This window comes from Ictidomys tridecemlineatus, chromosome 15 (genome assembly GCF_052094955.1).
Source record: "Ictidomys tridecemlineatus isolate mIctTri1 chromosome 15, mIctTri1.hap1, whole genome shotgun sequence".
NCBI lineage: Eukaryota > Metazoa > Chordata > Mammalia > Rodentia > Sciuridae > Ictidomys > Ictidomys tridecemlineatus.
Genome location: NC_135491.1, coordinates 8,083,610 through 8,106,757, shown reverse-complemented (window position 1 = coordinate 8,106,757; position 23,148 = coordinate 8,083,610). Strand labels below are relative to the sequence as shown.

Genomic DNA, 23,148 nt, shown 5'->3' with positions numbered 1-23,148 from the left:
ATTTAATCTTTGTTATGACTTAGTAATACTTCTCTGTGTGTATACACCACATTTCCTTAATCTGTTTGCCTGTTGATGGGTACCTGGGCTAGTTCCAAAACTGGATTCTTGTGAGTTCTGCTGGTGTATATGTTGATGTGGCTGCATCACTACAGTATTCTGACTTTAGAGATAGATAAAACCAAGGAGGGGGTTAGCAGGGTCACATGGTGGTTCCATTCATAGTCTTTGGGGGAATCTCCATAGTTCTTTCCTAGGTGAGTGTATTAAGCTACAGTTCCACCCAAAATGTGTGAGTGTGTTTTTCCCCACATCCTCCCCAGCATTTATCATTTATGTTCTTGATGATTGTCTTTCTGAGCAGAGTGAGATGAAATCTCAATGTTGTTTTGGATTGGTAGGGATGCTGAACATTTTTTTATATATGTGTTGTCCATTTATATTTGCTCTTCTCAGAAGTTTCCTTTCAGTACTTTTGATAAAATGGTTACTTTATTGGAGTGAGTCCCTTTGTCAGGATTGTAGTGACACTTACATATATTTTCACTAAATCTCCATCCGTCCAAAATGTGTCACCAGGTGTGACCCAGTCATGCTCTCTTCTGGACCCCACAGTGTCACCCAAACCCATGCTCAGTACTGAACTTTACTCCATGCCCTGTCCTGGACCAGTGCTATGTCTGAGGGACAGAAGTGTCAGCACCTACTGGCCTACTGTGATCTCTGTGCTTCAGTACCCTTGTTCTTGGTGATAACCAAGTTTATGTTCTATAAAGGGAGAATGCTATGTGACCCCTGAGTCAGTACTGCACTGGCCACAGTTATACCCAGTGCCCTCGAGTGCCTGCTGTGTACTGTCTTCAGTTATCCCTGATGCCATGGGAGGCTCTGACTGTATGGCTACAATTGGCTCTTCCTGTCTAGTCCCTCTGCTGGGTCTCTCCACACATGTCACCCAGTGTATTCCACAGAAGCATGATGAAGTAGATGCCTGTACTTTGTCTTTATACAAAATTCACACAGAGTGGGCCAAAGACCTAGAGTCAGACCAGAAACCTTATAACTGCTATGAAAATCAGAGGGTCAAGTCTCCAACATAGAGTCACAGGCTTCCTCCTTAAGACTCCTAAAATTTAGGAAATAAAACAAAGAATTACCAAATGGAAAGACATCAAATTAAAAGTTCTGCACAGCAATGGAAGGAAGTATGTGAAGAAAGATGCTAAAGAACAGGAGAAAATCTTCGTCAGCTACCCATCTTACAGAACATAGAAAGAACTCAAAGAAACTAATCTCCAAAAACCCAAATACACCCGGAAATAAGTGGGCAAATGAACTAAACAGACATCTTCCAAAAGAAAAAATACAGATGGTCAACAAATGTATAAAACAATGTTCAATCCTAGGAAATCAAGGAAATGTAAATCAAAACAGCAAATATATTTCATCTCAATCTAATTAGAATGTCAAGGATAAAGACTAATATTAAATATGGTAAGGACATTGGAGAAAGGAGCACCTATTCACTTTTGATGGAATTATAAATCAGCACAACCACTATGGAGCTAGGAATGGAGATTCTTCAAAGTTAGGAATGGAGCCACCATGAGCCCCAACTTTGTCACATCTTGGTATTTACTCAAAGGATTCCAGTCAGCATAGTAAAAGGCAGTACATGCACACCCTGGTTATGCCAGTGACACTCACAATAACTAAATTAAGGGAAACAACCTGTCAAATGATGAATGTATACAAAATGTGGTACATATACACCAGGAAGCTTTATTCTGCCATAAAGAATTACAAAATAATGTCATTTGCAGACAAATGAATTCCAATGGAGAACATCTTGTTATCTGAGATAAGTAAGACTCAGAAGGTCAGTGGTTGTACATTTTATCTCATATGCAGAAGCTGGAAAGGAAAAAAGGATATAGATGAGACAGTGGAGTCTTAAAAATGAACCAGATGTGGGATGAAGGAGGGAAGGGGGAGGGTAAGGGGGTGTCCAGCAGTAAAACAGACCTGATTATGCTGTGTGCATGTGTGTGCTACCATGAACCCAGCTATTCCTGTGATCATCATGCACCAATAACATAGTAATGTAAAATGGAAACAGAATCTTACTGAAGGTCATCACTCCACCAAGTGGCAGAGCTGCACTTGGTTCCTGTCTTCCATAGGAAACAGTGGATCACAGCTCAGTGAAATTGACATTGATTCTCCCAGGGATGGAGGGAGTAGTGGGTCAGTTTTTATCTCCTACAAAAGTGAAGATGATGTTCCCAGTTTACATTTAGAACATGGTGCAGTGCATCTCTCAATCTAGTGGAGACATGTGAGCATTGTCCTCAGATAGCAGGGTAGTTTGGCAATGCTAACCACAAGTGCTGAGCATGTGGTTTCATTGATGTCTTGCTAGAGCAGAGCACCCCATCCTATGCATATTCCTGTCAGGCCTGAAAAAAATGTGGATCCCTCAAGCACTCCAAGCTGTTCATAGCTGCTAGTTGCAACTGAAGACTTTTCCACCATTTCCTCCACTTTTATTAAATTTATTGCCAAAGGATAACCCTGATGAGAGAACAAAGGAAAAGGAAAAAGCATAGGAAAAACATTGCTAAAGGCCAAGAAGGAGAAAGGCATCCAGACATGGTCCATTCCAAGGTGCCAATCCTGGAGATCCTTCTGTGCTAGTGGGCACCCTAGCATAATGCCTCCTTTTAAATATGTGACAGGGGTTGTTTAAAACCTGTGTTTCATAGATGCACAGCACAGAAGGAATGTAGGTATTCAACTCTGATGGTGGTGTGTTGATTTTTGTTGTAATGTTCATGGCACTGGCTCGGGGCATCATGTGAAGTAACAAGACACGTACCTCTGTGTTACATCCAAAGCACTTAGTATTCCATATTTTGAGACGCAGTCTTATAAACTGGCCTGAGTGACCTCTAAAATTCAATCCACCTGCCTCAGTCATATAGAAGCTAGCACCCAGGCCTGAACCCCAACCTCTGGCTGAGTACTTATTGACTTTGAGGGTTGAACATCTGAACATATAACACACAGGAATTCCTGAAACTCCATGTATTTGAATTTTTGAGTGGGGCTTCCTCTCAAATTATCTCCAAAGCTGAGGAGAAGCCACCCTCATGCAACCCAGGTGGCCTTCCTGCCATTCCTCAAACAGCCTGAACGTGTCTCCATTTCAGGTCACTTACATGTTGGCTCTGTCTGCCACAAGTGTTCCTGAAAGATGGCAGATCCTTCTCTCTCACTCTCTCCATTTCTCATGTCTTAGGAAAGCCCTGTCACCAGCTCAGAGGGCCCTTCTTATCATTATCTAAAATGGGGAATCTGACGATTTCGTCTCTCCCCTCACCGTGACGTGATATTCCACAGTGGGTGTCTGTGCCTGACTCCACACTCTACATTTGATCCTGACCTAGGTTGACATTCATTTCTGTGAATGTGGGGAGTCATTATCTTTCTCCTCATCAGCACTGCATACTCTAGGATGGAGGGACTTGGCTTTAACCATCTACCTCCAGTCAGACAAGACACTCCCTGAAAATGGGCACTTGACCAACCACCATAGGCTGAATTCACAGGCCATGCCTTCCTCAGAAATTTCGTGTGAGGAATTCGGACTCTATGTGGAGAGTGCATTCAGGCCCAAACAGGGCAGCTGAAGAGCTGTGAAGAAGAATGACTGTTGCTTTGATTCATTCTTCAAGTCTGGGAAGTTTTCTCATATTATTTCATTGAACAGATTGCTTATTCCTTGGTTTGTATCTCTATATCTTCCTGTATCCCAATAACTCTTATGTTTGGACTCTTTGTGTTTTCCCACATTTCTTGGATGTTTTGCTCATGGTTTCTTAATAGTTTTGCTGAGCTGTCTATGTTCTTTTCTATTTGAAATACTTTGTCTTCATTGTCTGATGTTGTACCTTTAAGTGATCTACTCTACTGGTAATACTCTCATTTGAGTTTTTCATTTGGTTTATTGATTTCTGCATTTCCAGGATTTTTGTTTTTTTTTTTAACAACCTCTATCTGCCTGTATAGTTGATGTTTTCTTCTTGGGTTTGCTTATGTAATTCATTCTTAAAGTGATCTTTCATTATCTGAATTTGCTGTCTAATGTCTTCCTTGAGACTCCAGATCATCTGAAGCATGTATATTCTGAACTCTTTATCTGACATTCCATCTGCTGCAGCTATTACCTCTTCTAAAGTTGAGTTGACTTGCATTGCTTGTCATTCTTTCTTTCCTTGTCTTTTCATACTGCGCACATTTCTTTCCAGCTTTGTGAAACAGTTTTGTTATTGATATTCCCCCTATATATTTATATTGCTCTTGTATAGTTCCAAAGTCTTTCTTTTGTGGGGAAAGACAATGTTAACAGTTCTCTATATCAACAGTACATCATCTAAGCACACGTTTTCCTTATTACTACATTTATAGCTAGACTCTATGTCTACAAATGTTGGTTTCAATTATCATTTAAAAATATAGTCATTAGTTTCATGAAAGGCTTACCATTTCTGGTAGCATGAAGAAAACTGAATTTCAGGTGTAGGATGTAATTTTTAGAGGGAAAGGAGTGAGGGTATGGAGTTAATCTAACTTAGTAACTTTGGAGAGCTCTAACAAATAGATGGACAATTTATGAAAGAATGTATAGATTCAAACTCCTATCTGTGTTTATAAGATTACCCTACTTGTAAATAGTAAAATATAGGGGGTTGCAAGTGGGATACAGGGAGTAAGAAGGAGAAAAACAAATAACAAGGAAAGAAAGAGAAAAAACGAGAGTGGGGAAAAGAAAATAAGAAAAAAAAGAAAAGAAATAAAAGAGGGGGAGGGAGATGGGGCATATGCTATTCCTCTATATTATATTATTCTGGTGATTCAGTTGTTAAAGACCATTTTCAGGCACCATTCTTGGTTTCACATATGTTGAGGATGTGAGGAACAGAGGGGGAAAGGTAGAGGAGACTGGATGAATGGATGAAAAGAGAAGGAGAAGAGAAAGAAAGAAAAAAAAGAAAAAATGTCTCTCAGAACTCTTTTTTCTTTTCTTCCAGTAGGTGGCCTTGTTTATTCCTAGCTTGAGCCTCTGTGTTCAGGGTGGTGATGGTAGCCAGTGTAAGAGGACTGAGCTTCCACCTGTGGCCTCTCTACTCTTATTCTCTGCAATGTAAACCAGGCACCTGATCCACTGCAGAACTGAGCTGGTAGCCACAACCACCGGTTGATGAGTTTTAGGGGTTGGTGGGATTTTTCTTGTAATGTGTTTGATGAGGGGGTTGTTGGGGAGACCTTATGTTTATCCAGAGCTCAGTCCGGTACTGCACAGGTGGGTAGCTGGGCCCCTACTCCAGTTGTGTTGGTCTGTCTACCACACAGGTGGGCAGCTGGGCCCCCTCTCCAGGTCACGTGGTCTGCCTACCACACAGGCAGGTGGCTGGGCCCCTCCTGCAGTTGGACTGGTCTGTCTACCTTGCAGGCAGGCAGCTGGGCCCCTTCTCCAGGTCACGTGGTCTGCCTACCCTGCAGGCAGGCAGCTGGGTATCTCCTACAGTTGAGGTGGTCCAAATCCTAGAAGCCTACAGGACGCCGAGTGTGCAAAATCACAAGAGGTCCACACCAAGACACATTATAATGAAGATGTACAACATACAAAATAAGGAGAGAATTTTAAAAGCTATAAGAGAAAGGAAACAGATTACATTTAAGGGTAAACCAATCAAGTTAATGGCTGATTTTTCAACACAGACTCTGAAAGCTAGAAGATCCTGGAACAACATATTTCAAACACTGAAAGAAAATGGGTTCCAACCAAGAATCATGTATCCAGCAAAATTAAGCTTCAGGATGGAAGATAAAATTAAAACCTTCCATGATAAACAAAAGTTAAAAGAATTTGCACCTATAAAACCAGCTCTTCAAAACATCCTTGGCAAAACATTACAGGAAGAGGAAATAAAAAATAACAATGAAAACCAACAGTGGGAGGTAGTACAGTAACGGAAAAAATATTCAAAGAGAAAAAAAAACATGTTAAGTAACAAAAATAAACAAATATGGCTGGAAGTACAAACCATATCTCAATAGTAACCCTAAATGTTAATGGCTTAAACTCACCAATCAAGAGACACAGGCTAGTAGAATGGATCAAAAAAAAAAAAAAGGTCCAACAATATGCTGCCTACAGGAGACGCATCTGATAGGAAGACATACATAGACTGAAGGTGAAAGGTTGGGAAAAATTGTATCACTCATATGGACCTCGGAAGCAAGCAGGAGTGTCCATACTTATATCAAATAAAATAGACTTCAAGCCAAAGTTAATCAAAAGGGATATAGAAGGACACTACATAATGCTCAAGGGAGCCATACACCAACAAGACATAACAATCATTAATATATATGCCCCAAACAATGGTGCAGCTATGTTCATCAAACAAACTCTTCTCAAGTTCAAGAGTCTAATAGACCACAATACAATAATTATGAGAGACATCAACACACCTCTCTCACCACTGGACAAATCTTCTGAACAAAAGTTGAATAAAGAAACTATAGAACTCAATAATATAATTGATAACCTAGATTTAATTGACATATATAAAATATATGACCCAACATTAAGTGGTTACACTTTTTTCTCAGCAGCACGTGGATCCTTCTCAAAAATAAAGCATATATTATGTCACAGGGCAACTCTTAGTAATTATAAAGGAGTAGAGATAATACCATGCATCCTATCTGATCATAATGGAATGAAACTGGAAATCAATGATAAAAGAAGGAAGGAAAAATAATATATAACTTGGAGAGTGAACAATATATTACTGAATGGTCAATGGGTTACAGAAGACATCAAGGAGGAAATTTAAATTTAATTTTAAATTTAAATTTAAATTTAAATTTAAAAATTCTTAGAGATAAATGAAAACACAGACACAACATATCGAAATCTATGGGACACAATGAAAGCAGTTCTAAGAGAAAAATTTGTTGCTTCAAGGTCATTTCTTAAAAAAACGAAAACACCAACAAATAAATGATCTCACACTTCATCTCAAAACCCTATAAAAAGAAGAGCAAAACAACAGCAAAAGTAGTAGAAGGCAAGAAATAAAATCAGAACACAAATCAATGAAATTGAAACAAAAGAAACAATTGAAAAAATTGACAAAACTAAAAGTTGGTTCTTTGAAAAAAATAAATAAGATCGACAGACCCTTAGACATGCTAATGAAGAGAAGAAGAGAGATAACTCAAATTACTAGCATATGGGAATGAAAAATGCAATACCACAACAAACACTACAGAAATACAGAAGATAATTAGAAATTATTTTGAAACCTTATACTCCAATAAAATAGAAGATAGTGAAGGCATAGATAAATTTCTTAATTCATATGATCCGCCCAGATTGAGTCAGGAAGATATACACAATCTAAACACACCAATATCAATTGAGGAAATAGAAGAAGCCATCAAGAGACTACCAACTAAGAAAAGCCCAGGACTGGATGGGTATACAGCAGAGTTTTTAAAAAACTTTAAAGAAGAACTAACACCAATGCTTTTCAAGCTATTTCAGGATATAGAAAAAGAGGGAGAACTTCCAAATTCATTCAACGAGACCAACATCACCCTGATTCCTAAACCAGACAAAGACACTTCAAAGAAAGAAAACTACAGACCAATATCTCTAATGAACACAGATGCAAAAATCCTCAATAAAATTCTGGCAAATCATATACAAAAACATATCAAAAAGATCGTGCACCATGATCAAGTAGGATTCATCCCTGGGATGCAAGGCTGGTTTAATATACAGAAATCAACAAATGTTATTCACCACATCAATAGACTTAAAGATAAGAACCATATGATCATCTCGATAGATGTAGAAAAAGCATTTGACAAAGTATAGCATCGCTTTATGTTCAAAACACTAGAAAAAAGAGGAATAACAGGAACATACCTCAACATTGTAAAAGCTATCTATGATAAGCCTCAGCTAGCATCATTCTGAACAGAGAAAAACTAAAGGCATTCCCTCTAAAACCCAGAACAAGACCGGGATGCCCTCTCTCACCACTTCTGTTCAATATAGTTCTCAAAACACTGGCCAGAGCAATTAGACAAACGAAAGAGATTAAAGGCATAAAGATAGGAAAAGAAGAACTTAAATTATCACTATTTGCAGATTACATGAACCTATACCTAGCAGACCCAAAAGGTTCTACCAAGAAACTTCTAGAGCTAGTAAGTGAATTCAGCAAAGTGGCAGGATGTATGATCAAAACGCATAAATCAAAGGCATTCCTGTATATCAGTGACAAATCCTCTGAAATGGTAATGAGAACAAACCCCTCATTCACAATATCCTCAAAAAAATAAAATACTTGGGAATCAACATAACAAAGGAGGTGAAAGAACTATACAATGAAAACTACAGAACCCTAAAGAGAGAAATAGAAGAAGACCTTAGAAGGTGGAAAGATATAACTTGTTCATGGATAGGCAGAACTAATATCATTAAAATGGCAATATTACCAAAAGTACTCCACAGGTTTAATGCAATGTTAATCAAAATCCCAACGGCATTCCTCACAGAAATAGAAAAAGCAATCATGAAATTCATCTGGAAAAACACAAGACCCAGAATAGCAAAAGCAATTCTAAACAGAAAGTGTGAAACTGGCAGTATAGCGATGCCAGATTTTAAACTATAATACAGAGCAATAGTAACAAAAACAGCATGGTACTGGTACCAAAACAGAAAGGTAGATTCAATGGTACAGAATAGAGGACACAGAGACCAATCCACAAAATTACAACTACCTTATATTAGACAAAGGTGCCAAAAGCATGCAATGAAGAAAGGATAGCATCTTCAACAAATGTTGCTGGGAGAACTGGACATCCATATGCAACAAAATGAAGTTAAATCCCTCTCTCTCACCTTGCACAAAAGTTAACTCAAAATGGATCAAGGAGCTAGGAATCAAACTAGAAATTCTGTGTCTAATAGAAGAAGAAGTTGGCCCTACTCTCCATCTCATGGGGTTGGGCTCCAAATTCCTTAAGAGGACTCCTATAGCACAAGAGTTAAAATCAAGAATCAACAATTGGGACTTATTCAAACTAAAAAGTTTTTTCTCAGCAAGAAAAACAATAAGAGAGGTAAATAGGGAGCCTACATCCTGGGAACAAATATTAACCCCTCACACTCCAGATAGAGCTCTAATCTCCAGAGTATACAAAGAACTCAAAAAATTTAAACAACAAGAAGACAAATAACCCAATCAACAAATGGGCCAAGGATTTGAACAGACACTTCTCTGTTCAGAGGATATACAATCAGTCAAGAAATACACAAAAAAATGCTCACCATCTCTAGCAATCAGAGAAATGCAAGTTAAAATCACTCTCTGATACCATCTCACTCCAGTAAGAATGGCAGCCAATATGAAGTCAAACAATAACAAGTGCTGGCGAGAATGTGGGGAAAGGGTACTCTTGAACATTGCTGGTGTGACTGCAAATTGGTTCAGCCAATTTGGAAAGCAGTATGGAGATTCCTTGGAAAGCTGGGAATGGAACCACCATTTGACCCAGCTATTCCCCTCCTCAGACTATACCCAAGAGACCTAAAAAGAGCATACAACAGGGACACAGCTACATCAATGTTCATGGCAGCACAATTCACAACCCAGATGGCCTTCAGTAGATGAATGGATAAAAAATGTGGCATTTATACACAATGGAATGTTACTCAGCACTAAAAAATAACAAAATCATGGCATTTGCAGGAAAATGGATGGCATTAGAGCAGATTATGCTAAGTGAAGCTAGCCAATCCCTAAAAAACAAATGCATATGTCTTCTTTGATATAAGGGGGGCGACTCAAAACAGAGCAGGGAGGAAGAGCATGAGAAGAAGATTACCATTAAATAGGGATGAGAGGTGTGTGGGAATGGGAGAGAGAAGGGGAATTGCATGGAAGATGGCAGGAGACTCTCATGGTTATGCAAAATTACATATAAGATGGTGTGAGGGGGAAGATAAAAAGAGACAGAAACGTGTCACAGTGGATTGGGTAGAAAGAGGTGATGAGAGTGAAGGGGAGAGGAGGGGGGATAGAAGGGCAGCACAATACAATAGACACTAGTATGGCCCTATGGATAAACATGGCTGTATAACCAATGTGATCCTGAAATCAGTACACGTGGAAAAATATTATTATGTACCCCATTTGAATCAAATGTAAGATATGTCAAGATCATTGTAATGTTTTGAGCAACTAATAAAAAAAACAATAAATGGGCCATTGTCAAAACATAAAACAAAACAAAAAGCCATAGAATATAGGAAAGTCTTTTTGAGTAGTATATAATACTAAAATAATGAATTTAAACCTGGACACACCTAAAGCATCATAAAAATAAAGAGATTGATAACATAAAATAAAAGAATGACACTTGCTGCCCCTGAGTCTAGTGCCCGTGACCTGCTCTGTGATCCTCATAAGTAATGTCTGATGTTCACACCTGCCAGAGAGTAGGGGAGAATGTTTTCCAACGTCTTTTCTGTGGCTAACCTTCATGACCGTGTGTTTTCACCAGTTAGTTCTTCCAATTAGAAATTCGGGTTCTGAAGACTTGAGAGCCAAGTTTAGGCCTTGCTGGAAATGATGCCTGATATGCAGTTGCCCAGCTCTGCTGCACTGATAACAGTGTGAAAAGCCTTGCTGGTGGGCTGTGGGATAACCCTTACCAAGGCCTTTCTATTCACAGGTTGGGGATGAGATTTACAAGTTACTCATGAAAAAACATAAATAAAATACATTTATTGGGTTGAGATTATGTTTGGTTTGATAGAAAATCCTGGGATTCTGTCATGGTGAGCTTGAACATTAATGGAGCTTGTCACTATCTTATGTAGATTTAAAGTCCTTTGAGTATAGACTGAGAAGTAAGGTGCAGAAGACTAATACTACATAGCTCCACTGTGTGATCTCCAAATTTAGTGAATTGAACAGTGAACTAAAAGCAGTCAGAGGTAGAGTTTATTTGGACTTTACCTTCATTACAAGATTATGGAGAAAAATTTTATAACACCTACCAGGAGCCAATGAGTGAAAAGTCCAGTTCAGTTCTAAATGTATCCTAGGAAAACTCATACCATTGTTTGTGTCACTCTTGCCAAATAGTGCTTTAAATATGGGGAAATTGGTGAGGGGAAGCCCAGTGTCACTTATAGGAGAACAGGAAACTGTGTCCCAAGTCTCAGTCAATTCCTAACCACTCATTACACCTCAGCTCAGATAAAACCATGTGTTAAATGCTGAATAGAAATGAGAGCTCATAATATATCCTTCCTTTCACCACTGATGTAAGTTTTAAAAGTCCCAGACAGAGCAATTGTTATTTATGATGGAAACACCACCAAGAAGGAGAATAAACTACCCTGGAAATTACATTCCTCCAGATCCTCATCATAACACAATCTGGAGATGCATGTAAAGAAAAGGAACCCTAGGTGCTTCTACTTTTTATTTCTTGTTTTAAAAATTGGAGACAATCCTGGGAGATATTCATCTTACATTGGTAGACTTCTGTCTGTTTAACATTATACATGATTTTTTAAATGCTAGAATGTGACAAAGTGAATAGGAGAATTCCAGTCATTTTTCAAGCAAGTGATCAGAGAAGCATAATACAGGCTCAGAATGAAGAAACAGGTTTTAAATTCCGTCAGAGCGTTGTAGGTACAAATGGGAGTTGGGTTCATGAAGACAAACCAACCCATTTGTGGCAGTTTATTTCCCTTCCTGATCCCCCTTCCCCGCATACCCCTCCCCCTCCATTCTCCTCCTCTAACCAACTAGAATTCCTTTTACTTCTTGATTATCTTATATTTCATTGGTTCTCTATGTTATCCTATCCTCCCCTCACCCTTTTCCTGTAGAAGTGGTTTTTATGTGAAGAACCCCTCAGTCCTGAGCATGTCCCAGGACAGGAAAACCATCACAGTGTCCATGGAAGGTCCTGGATCTGTCAGAGGTTACTCCCATGGGAACAGCTCTTTGGGGAAACCCAACATCTTCTCCTGGTAAACTTTATCAAAGGCCTCAGCTTGGGCCACTGTGAGGTGATTCTTCCAGTCCCCACAGATGCCTGGAAAACATGAAGTAGACACAGATCAGATCTAGGGATGGGTCTTAAGATGGAGTCCTCCTCCCTGCTCTGTCAAGACAGCAGAGTGACCTCTGGGTCATTGGTGAGGCCTTCTCCTGCCTGGCCACCATGCGCATTTCCCCTTCTCTCTGTCAGGAAAGTGTGTCCTGACTGCCCTGCTCTCCCAAACCATCCTGCACAGAATCCACAAGCAGTGATCCTGTCTATAAATCAGAACATCTGGACTGGAACTAAGTCTGACCGATTGTTTTTTTGAGCACTTTTGTCCAAGCTAACAAAATTTCTGACCTGGGTGATGACAGCAGGTCACACCTAGTCTCCCTGCTTTGGCCAATCCCTATGATCAGTTCTTCTGCCCAGGGAACCCATATTGACCCCTTGCCAGATCCAGTGGCTACAGTCCCTTGGGGCTCAGAGTCTCCCAGGACGTCCAGTCTCCTTCAGCCAAGTTCCCTGGTGCTTTGAGGCTCTAGGTGTAGGGTCCTTGTTGGTTGACTCCATCCCTGGGACTGCCCATTTCCTCTCTCGGCTCCATGACACAGTCTTCTGATTCAGCTTCAGACATGCCAGGCTGCCCCCTCCTCAGGGTGTTTACCTTTCCTGCTCCTTACCCCAGAGTCTGTCCCAGCAGACACCTCCACCTCTGTCCATTGGCCTCACTCATATTTTTACTCCAGTGCAGTGACTCAGTGGGTCTCTTAGTTCAGAACTGTACATCTCCATCCTTGTTCATAGCAATGATCAAACATGATACGTTCTGTGTACTTCCTTTTTGAATGTGCATAAGGTATGCATTTCTAACACATTAGGGTATGAAATCATTTTCATAAATTGTCAAAGAATTACTGCTTAATGGAATTACACAGTATATCCTCAATAAACATTTTTTGAAAGGACTGATAAAGAATGAGGAATAGAATAGCATAATACTGGGTTTTACAGACAAGGATTTTAAAAACTCCCTGGAGGTGTTACCCAGTGACAGGGTGTTGGTGGTGGAATGGGTGCTAAAGATAGGAATGTGATTCTTACCATTTACTTAAGTGATTACAGCATTATTTGTCATAAAAATTAATTTTCACATAGCAGACTGATCGAATTAATAAATCAAAATATAACAATAGTTAAACCAATGTAAGATAGGCATGTAAAAATTAAACGCAGATAAATATAAAGTAGCAGCCTATGTCATAAGTCCTGGCTGTCCAAATACCACACATGACTCCCACTTTCATAGTCATCCTAATTAGTAGAACAATCTTTTTTTTAAAGAGAGAGAGAATGTTTTTAATGTTTACTTTTTAGTTTTCAGCAGACACAACATCTTTGTTTGTATGTGGGGTTGAGGATCGAACCCAGGCCGCACACATGCCAGGCGAGTGCACTACTGCTTGAGCCACATCCCCAGCCCAATTAGAACAATCTTTAGTGATTTCTTCTGCTAGGCCTAGGCTCCTCCCTGAGTCCATTCCCTATCTCTGTTTTGTGGCTCTGGGTTCCAGGCTCACTGTGTGGCAAAAATCCTGACCTCCTAAATATCCCTTGAAGCATTTATTATATTGATTCCATTGGACACCATTTCAGATCCATGTGAACTGGAGGAATTTTGCAAAACAGGTCCTGCCACTACTTGGAAAAGACATTTTCAATAGGCCTGAACCCAAGGGTGGGGACATGATTCATTTTCGTCAGAGGAAGGAGGCCTTACAATGTCTCATACCTAATGCCCTCCTCTCTACTCTCTCCAATCGTGTCTTTCTTTGTGTATCTCTCTCTTTAGGGCACTGCTCTGTGGTAAGTCAACAGTGGAGTGGCCCAGACACCACCATCTCCAGAACCCCCCTCCTCCCTAAGACTGAGTCAACCTTCTCCAGGTACCTGCAGCCCACCCCAGTCCCATGAACACAGCTTTCCTGAAGGAAACGAGAGGCTCTGGGCCATGAAGGATTCAAGTTGAAATGTCCCAACACCTGCATTCTTAGTGCCGGGGGCAAACACAAGATGCCCACGTAGTCTAACCCATTCTGAATCCAGGGCATTTACCTTTTCTTGTAATTAAGAAAGGCTTAGTAATGAAAGTTTCAGGCACCATTTCATAATTGGACATCTTGTTTAGTTTCATGACTTGGAAGGAGCTGTTCTTGAGGACTGAGTCCAGTTCTTCTGGACTCAACTTCTTTCCCAGGAACTGACAGATCCTCTCTATGGTGCTTCTTGGGTCCTACATGTGAACATGAAGAGGGAAGCTATGAACGGGCAGAAGAGCAGGACTTGGAGGATGGGAAGGGGTGTTAGGAGGGCTGTGGGGAGGAAGAGGAGGGGAATGACATCAGGATGGGAGAAGCCTGCTGGGGACGCCAGAGGAGGGAGACAGAGACAGGGCCAGCAGAGGGCGTGAGGTATGTGGTGACCTGAAGATCACAGGGGCTTCCCAGGAGGCTGAGTCAGGACACCCCAAAGGCAGGGCCTGGGGTTTCTAAGGAGACTCCTGAGGTTTCAAGATAAGGCAGAGAGACAAAGTCCCCAAAGGCTAATCCTCACCCCAAGTGACCCTGCGTCCCTTGACTGGCACTTAATAACACACGGGGCTTTACAATATCTCCTTAACTTGACCCCATGGTTATCGATGGGTTTTCCTGGGAGATCACAGCAAGGGAACAGGTCATTATGAGAAGAGAGGATTTCCTTGGAGACCTAGACCTCCTGTCAGCACCATAGTCCTTTATTATAGTTATGTTTTCACGAGCCCCAGTCACTGAGTGACAAGAAGACCCCACGGTGGCAATGATGTCAGAACATGTTGTTGGTTGGAGAGGAGAATCACAGGGAGTGTGCAGCTTGCTGCTGAGGTGGCTAAAGGTGGCACCAAGGCTCCTCCCTGAGGACTGACCTCATGCTGAGGACACAGCAGAACAGGAAGCAGCTGCAGGAAGGTGACCAGGGTCCCTTCTCCAGGGGAAACAGATGCCTGAGCCTGTGCCACTTTCTCTGTCCCCAAGACACACCCACAGAAGAAGTGTTTTCTAAGGTCTGCTCACTCCTTTACTTTTTGTTCATTTTTGACCACTTCTGAAAAAGCTTCTAAATATTTTAAAGCTTTGTGTTCCGTCTGGACCTGTGAGCCTCCCTCAGAGCCCTGTGCATCTCTGTGCTGTTCATGGGCAGTTTTTTTCTGCACCAGCAAAAAAATAGTGTTAGGCTAAGTACCTGCTCAATGTGTGATGATCCAATCGGTGTAAGTGGCACATCTGCAAACTCAGATGACAGTATTTATTTAGTTGGGAACATTTTAAATCCTCTCCATTTACTATTTTGAAATATATACTTAGTTACTCTTCTCCACAGTCCCATCCTGTGCCTCAGATCACTGGAAGTCATTGCTGTTCTCAGCTGTACCCTGCCCCCACCACCAGGGCTGAGCTCATCCACAGGCCCTGCCTATTACTCCAGTCCCTGACCCCTCAGAATAGTTACCCAAAGTGTCACCTCACATTCATGTCACCTTGTCAGTCAATGGGGAAGCCAGAAAGGTGGACCTACCTCTTGGATTAGTGCTTTCTGCCCCACCCCTTCTGATGGCTAGGTTTCTGAGAAGAGAAGAGGTCCTGCAGGCAGAAACCTCAGCAGGCCCAGGTGGTAGCATCAGCCATGTCACTCTGCCTGGGTGTGTGGAAGGGCCCTTTAGATGCTGTCAGACTCAATAATTTGGAAGATATGAAAAAAGATCTTGGAACTTAGGGAGCATCTCACAGAAGCAGGAAAATGGAGGCCAAAGTTCATCTCCTCTCAGTGACCTCCACAGCCTATGCTTTCACAGGAAACATGAAGGGGAGACACTGAGGACCAGGGACGTCGGGGTGAGAGAGGATGTTGGGGTGCTACATATGCCAACGATAAGAGGGGGCTCACCTTCTGCAGCTCTTCATAACTCAGCAGCAGGACATTTTCCCTGTCTCTCATGGACAACCAGCCACGAATGTGCTCAAACCATGATCCATAGGACACTGTAGGGCAGGCACAGGGGTGCAGGTTACACACTGCCAAAACAGGGCTGCACCATTCATATCACTCTACACACAATGACAGCTTGATTCATGTATAATTGATCAATGCTGCTAAAACTAGGTAATGAAATAGAGAAGGGAACCTTTTCTGTATTTATTCTATGAAACTAGTCACATACTGATACCCAACTGGGAAACACAGATCAAGTAAAAAACCAACAGATCCATATTCCTGCTGAACACAGATACACAACAGCTTATTAAAATTTCAGCAAATCCTATTCAGCATTAAGATTATACTCAGGACATGCTGTGTTCACACTTTTGGATTATACATCGTGAGATGTTGATTTCAATCCAGGGATGTAAGGTTGGTCAACCCAGGCAAATCGATAAATGTTCACCACATCAATAGAATTTGTCTTGATAGAGGAACTTGGCTGATAATAATGAGGGCTATGTGTGACAAACCCCAAGCCAAAATAATGCTAAATGGGGAAAATCTGGAAACATCTCTCCTAACATAAGGAACAAGACAAGGATGTCCACTTTCACCACTACCATTCAATAGAGCTCTAGAGACTCGAGCCAGAGGTGTTGGCAGAGAAGGGAATCAAAACCTCACCAGTGGGAAAGAAAGAAGCCGAGTTATCACTGTTTGCAGGTGATAGGAGGCTCTGCTGTGAACACCCAAGAACCTTTCCCAAAAAACTCCTACAACTGATAAATTGAGGAAAATAGCAACATACAAAATGAACATGCAAAAAACAAGCACTTTTCTTCACCACAAGAATGAATCTGCTGAGGGAGAATTCAAGAATGCAATTTCATTCACAAAAGTTTCAACAAATATCCAGGTAGCAGAATGTGATGGTGCAAACCTGTATCCCAGATACTTGGGTGGCTGAAGCAGAAGGATTGAGAGTTGAAAGCCATCCTCAGCAACTTAGGGAGGCCCTCTCTCTAGATAAAGTATGAAAAGGGACTGAGGATGTGGCTCAGTCATAGAACACTTGACTAGCACCTGCAGAGCCCTGGGTCTAATCCCCAGTGCCATAGAATAATAATAATAATAATGCTAAAGTTATCAAGTTTTAAAGTCTATCCAGTCTCAACTCATACTGAAGAGGTATAGTAACAAAAAGTTTACTAATATCAAAACATTCACTTAGATCAGTAGATTAGAATAGAAGACTCAGAGACAGACCCACATAGATGAAATCAAATGATCCTCAAGAAAGACACAAAAAACAAATTTTGGAAAAAACAAAGCCTATTTAATAAATGGTGCTTGTAAAACTGAACATCTGTGGTTTAAAGAATGAAGCTAAATCCTGCAGAAAAAATCAACTCCAAGTGGATCAAAAAACAGGAATTAGACCATAAACACTGTAACTACTATTGGAAATCATAGTGCCTATCCTCCTACCTGTAGGAGCAAGCGTTACTTCTATAAGACTCCTAGTATTCAGGAAAAAAACCAGGAGTTGATAAATGGAAAGGCTCAAGTTAAAAAGATTCCGCACAGTGAGGAGAGAGACAGAGAGAGAGGACTCACAGAAGGGAGCGAAACCATTTCCAGCTCTTTTCTGACAGAAGATTAACATCCAGAGCATAAAAGAACTCAAAAATAAGTTTATGATTATTATTTCTTTCTTCTAATTAGTTATACATACAGTAAAATGCATTTTGATTCATTGTTCACAAACAGAACACAACTTTTTATTTCTCTAGTTGTGCACGAAGTAGAGTCCCATCACATCTGCACTCACACATGGACTTAGGGTAATGATGTTCATCTTATTCCACCATTTTTCCTGCCCCCGTGTCTCCTCCCCTGCTTTGCCCAATAAAAGTTCCTCTATTCTTTCCTTGACCACCGCCCTTTTCCCTTTTGGTTCAAGATCGACTTATCACAGAGAATATTTGCCTTTGATTTTTTTAGGATTGGCGTACTTTGCATAGCATGATATTCTAAAATTCCATCCATTTACCTGCAAATGCTATAATTTTATTCTCTCTTAATGCTGCGTAATAGTCCATTGTGTATAAGTGCCACAGCTTCTTTATCCATTCATCTATTGAAGAGAATCTAGGTTGCTTCCAAGTTTAGCTATTGTGATTGAGCTGGTATGAATACTGAAATGGCTGTGTCACTATAGTCTGCTGATTTTAACTCCTCTGGGTAAAGACCAAGGAGTGGAATAGCTGGGTCAAATGTGGTTCCATTCCAAGTCTTCTAAGGAATCTCCATACTGCTTTCCAGAGTGGTTGCACCCATTTGCAGTGCCTCCAGCAATATATGAGTGTGCCTTTTCCCCTTACCACATCCTACCACACTTCTTCTTGCTTGTACTTTTGAAAATTGACATTATCACTGGAGATTAAATCTTAGAGTATATTTTATTTGCATTTCTCAACTTGCTGAACATTTTTTCATGTATTTGTTGATTGATTGTATATCTTCTGAGAAGTGCCTTTTCGGTTCCTTAGCCCACTTCTTGATTGGGATAAGACCAAAAAACGTAACACCAAAAACCAAATAACCAAATAAACAGATGGGAAATCACAATCATTTCTCAAAAGAAGAAATACAATGGCCAACAATTGTATGAAAAAAATTCAACTTCTTTAACAACCAAAGAAAAGCAAATAGAAACTACATGGAGATTGTGTCTCACTCCAGTTACAATGGCAATCATCAAGAAATAAACACTGGGAGGGATTGAGTGAAAAGGAGAACTTACACACTATCGGGATTGGAGACTAGTACAACACCATGGATATCAGTCTGAAGTTTCCTCAAAAGACTAGGAATGGAGCCAGCATGTGCCCTAATCATAGAGCTCCTTGGATCCATCAAAACAAAGTCCGCACACTATAGCAACACATGCCCCCCAGGTGGATAGCAGTTCAACTCCCAGCAGCTGAGCTCTGGGACCAGCCTTGGTGTCCACTGACTGATGAATGGATACAGAGAATGTGGTTCATACACATAATGGATTACACTCAGTCATAAAGAAGGACTAAATTATGTCATTTACAGGAAAATGGATGGAACTGGAGACCAGCATGCTGATTGAAACAAGCCAGACTCACAGAGTCAAGGGTTGTTTGCTTTATCTCATATGTGGAAAGTGTGCAGAAGAAGAATAAAATACGTGTACCACAAAACAAAAGAAAGACCAGCAGAGTAGAGGACAGAGACCTATATGTGAAGAACACTCACCATTTCCTTGCATGAACCATTGAAAATACTGTTCCAGTGACTCTGGTTGCTTACATAGTTTTGTCATAGTCTGATGATAATAACCTGACACAAGAACATCTTTGGGATTTCTCATGATATAGATCACCTTAAATTAGGGAAAATGAGAAAATGAAAAATCAGTCTCATTCAGTCATTTCCCACCTTCATCTTGATCTTTCCCTGGGCAGTTCTTCCTTAATCTGTATTAAACTTGATGGGTTCCTTTAATAAATTAGTTACAGCATTCATTCACCAAATATACATTTTAAAGTTCCTATTACATGGTCATATGCCAGGAGTAGAGGAGGAAGACCTTGTCTCTTCTTTCTGGGATCATTGTCTACTCTTCCTGGGAAGCTGCTGGAAAGTGTTAAATGGTAAGTGGTGAGGGGTGTGTGTGCTTTCCCACGATGATCACTAATAGTAGAATGGATTAATAAATTATGGAATATTCAGATTCATAGCACATACAGCATTCTCACACTCAAGACCATCGACGAGTCTCACATGTATGACATCCAGACAGCATGCATGCATTTTTAGAAAATTCAGGAAAAGTAATCTGTGGCCATAAGTCTAGGGAGTTAGCCCTCAGGAGGTGGACACTGATGGTTGACGGGTACTGGTGATACATTCTGGATTATAGAAATGTTGTACATCTGGTCTGCATGATAGCTGGCCTACTGTTTGCATTTGTTCATATGAAGAGGCTCTTGTTTAACATTAGTGAACACATATTCACACACACACACACACACACACACACTACTTGGTACTTAATCATTAGAAACTAACTTTGTTTTTGCACCAACTTTCTTGGAGTTGTTATTGGAGGACTCACATCTCTACAAGCCTCAGTTTACTAAGGCAGAGGCTAAAAGAATCCCACAGGAGACATGCAAATGGGTCTATTGGAGCAGCCTCACTGTTAGGCACTTCCTGACATTTCCAAGAAACTTGGTTATTATTCTATGATCTTGGCATCATTTAAACTTAAAACATGAAAGAATTCAGAAGTCAACCTTAAGAAAGAATGTTTCTAAATATAGTCTTTGGCATGTAAGATCTTGGATAACCACTGTCTGTGCTGATCATACATCAGCCATGTAGAGGCTGGAGAGGCTGCTGATCACAGAGCACAGTGACGTGGTAATGACGCAAGCCCTGATTCTAGCAGTCCACTGGATGTGAGCTTTCATCAATGTATGCAGGCTCTGCTCCCCACATATGGGCAACACTGACTTGGGTGCTTCCTCGTGCCTGGCAGGAGGCTGTTATTGAGTGAAATTGGCGGACATGTGTAAGAGCTGTATGCAGGGACACTCTAGTGTAGATGCAATTATAATTCTGGTTACATATATAATATGGTTTTCTAAGATTTTGACTTTAGCCAGTCGTATTACCCCTGAATTCAGCTGAGGCTAATCTGCCAAATGGTCCAACATCCTTGCACTCAAGAGTGGTCTGGTTGTGGCCACATGAACATAAAAAATGTCTGGGCATCGCAGGCTCACCCAATCTACCCAGTGAGCACTCACGCCAGCAGATCTGCAGGGTTACCTAGGCACATGGAAAGGGAAAGCATGGGCTAAACATTAGACACTGACCTTGGCCTTGGAAGTGAATAAAGACTTGGGGAAGAGATGGAAGGGGAGGTGAGAGGACATGAGCCGTGGGCCTTCTCTCTCATTTAAACGTTTGTAACCCACATCTGTCTCTATCCAGGGTGAGCGTTCCCAGATGGGCACAGATCGAATCCACTTGGTATCCCCATGGGAGTGAATCAGGCAGAGAATTTCAATCATCCAGTTAGTTCCTAGAGAAGGAAAGAAAAGTGATGGTCACTCACTTCATCCTGGCTTGTGAAAAAAACTTTTTATAAAATACATAAGTTGCACTTTACCATCTGCCCATTTTAAGCATGCCATGCAGTGGTGCTGAGCAGTGTTCAGCATGTTCCTGCTGTTGCTCAGCCAATGTCCAGAAGCTTTTTGTCTTGAAAAACTGAAACTCTCTACTCCTTAACAACATTTCCCTACTAATCCCAACATTCAGGCCCTGGAACCCACCCCGGGGCTCTCTGTTTCTGTGATCTTGACTACACTTTGCCCCATGGATTCCTATACTATTTGTCCTTTTGTGCCCATCAGACTGCACTTAGCATGAGGCCCACTGTATTGCCCTATATTGTAGGAGGAGTCAGCTGTCATCTTGGTTAAGGCTGAATCATACTCCATTGTATCAACTCGCCACATTTTGTTTACATGTTAAACTACCAGTGGATTTTTGGTAGCTTTCAACACTTAGTTCTTGGCTGAGATCCTTCTAATTTGTCCAAACTTCCCTTGACTTTTCAACCTTGGAAAGTTCCCTTGGTCATTGGCCCCAATCCTCGCCAACTTAGCAGTGCTCCTGCCCCCAGCCCCTCTCCTGTAGGTGCATGACACATGTCCTTTCAGTCCCTTGAATTTTCCAGGCTCTTTCTGATTCCAAGCCACTGTCCACGCTGACCCTCCTGCTCTACAGTACCCCTCCACCACATGACCTCCATTCCGACTTTTCATTCCTGTTGAGCTGGTATTTCACCAGTAGGTCTTCACAGGTCACCATCTTCCATCCCCTTCGCCTATGCCACCACACAAATGCCCAAATCTGCTTACAATTCATTCCTATATCTCCCTCTCATACCTCAGATGACCCTGCTGAGCACTTATGTCATTCTGTCCTAGTCTGGATGCAAGTGGCCTGGGGCACTGCCCCTTCTTCCCCAAAGCAGGGGTCCCTGGCATGGAGAGGGCAGGCCATCCATCTGCTGAGTAAGTGAGGAACGCAGCCACCGCCTTTCCCATGATGGTCCCTGTCCTGTTTCCTTACCTGATTTGGGGTAGGTCACCAATACTGTGTCTTCATCCTTTATCACAAACTGAGCACATGCTTCTTTCAAAACTTCAGAACTAAAACCAAGCACAGAGAAAGGTATCCCTTCAAACCACAAGTAGCCATCTGTCATGGTGATGAGCTCTCTGTGCGAGGTGCAGGGGTTCCTGTTGTAGCCACCATTGGATGTTGGGGGAGACACTGGGGGACTGGACTTTGAAGTAAAGTCAAAAGAATCATTAACTTTTCTGGTTGTCAAATTAACTGAGTGATTAAACAAAATTGTGACTGGTGATCAAAATTTCTTTGAATTCAGCAATTTTTCACTCATTCATGGAATGAGAGGATCAGGATCTGAGCATGAGTTCATGGCCGGGTCCCCATAGCAAGTGCTGCAAAATAACCCACTGAGGAATGTGAGGGGCCTGAAGAAAGCCTTTTTTTGTTTATATGTGTTTTGAAGAGTTTTCCAAATAGAAATTTTACATGAAATCAATAGATACAGTGTAAAAATAATAGCCTGAAATAACTTTGTGGAACTGTGGACAGAAGACTCCTTGACTCTAAAGGACAAGAACCTGCTTCAGAGTCGGCAGACAGAGGGGTGGACTGTCACTGACTCCAGGGTCCAGTCCTCCCTTTCCTTCTGATTAACATGTGGGAGTGGGTTGCATGGTGTCAGGATTTAGGGACTGAGATGAGAGAATCTTCATATCTACCACATCAAAGATCCATCGAAGCTCTGTTTCATCCTTGGTCAAGAACTTTCAGTGCCCAGGGGACTTG

General features: G+C 41.2%; 1 protein-coding gene across 1 annotated transcript; it reads right to left on the bottom strand.

The window, feature by feature from the left end:
- Window positions 1-11,571: 11,571 nt before the first annotated feature.
- LOC101966648 (sulfotransferase 2A1) lies at window positions 11,572-22,564 on the bottom strand. The gene is made up of 6 exons (XM_005336612.4): window positions 22,360-22,564; window positions 21,093-21,301; window positions 19,465-19,591; window positions 16,141-16,235; window positions 14,275-14,452; window positions 11,572-12,210 (listed from the first exon to the last, which is right to left on the bottom strand). Exons 1-6 carry the CDS (start codon window positions 22,493-22,495, stop codon window positions 12,098-12,100), a joined length of 858 nt encoding a protein of 285 aa, XP_005336669.2. The 5' UTR covers window positions 22,496-22,564; the 3' UTR covers window positions 11,572-12,097.
- Window positions 22,565-23,148: the final 584 nt, after the last annotated feature.

What these genes read in the sequence shown, in the direction of transcription:
- LOC101966648 (XM_005336612.4), bottom strand. Translation starts at nt 22,495, where the DNA reads ATGACAGATGGCTACTTGTGGTTTGAAGGGATACCTTTCTCTGTGCTT. An exon ending in GGTGACCTACCCCAAATCAG is followed by an intron (nt 21,302 to 22,359) that starts GTAAGGAAACAG and finishes TTCCTTCTCTAG; the next exon opens with GAACTAACTGGATGATTGAA. An exon ending in ATGGTTCATGCAAGGAAATG is followed by an intron (nt 16,236 to 19,464) that starts GTGAGTGTTCTT and finishes CCTGCCCTACAG; the next exon opens with TGTCCTATGGATCATGGTTT.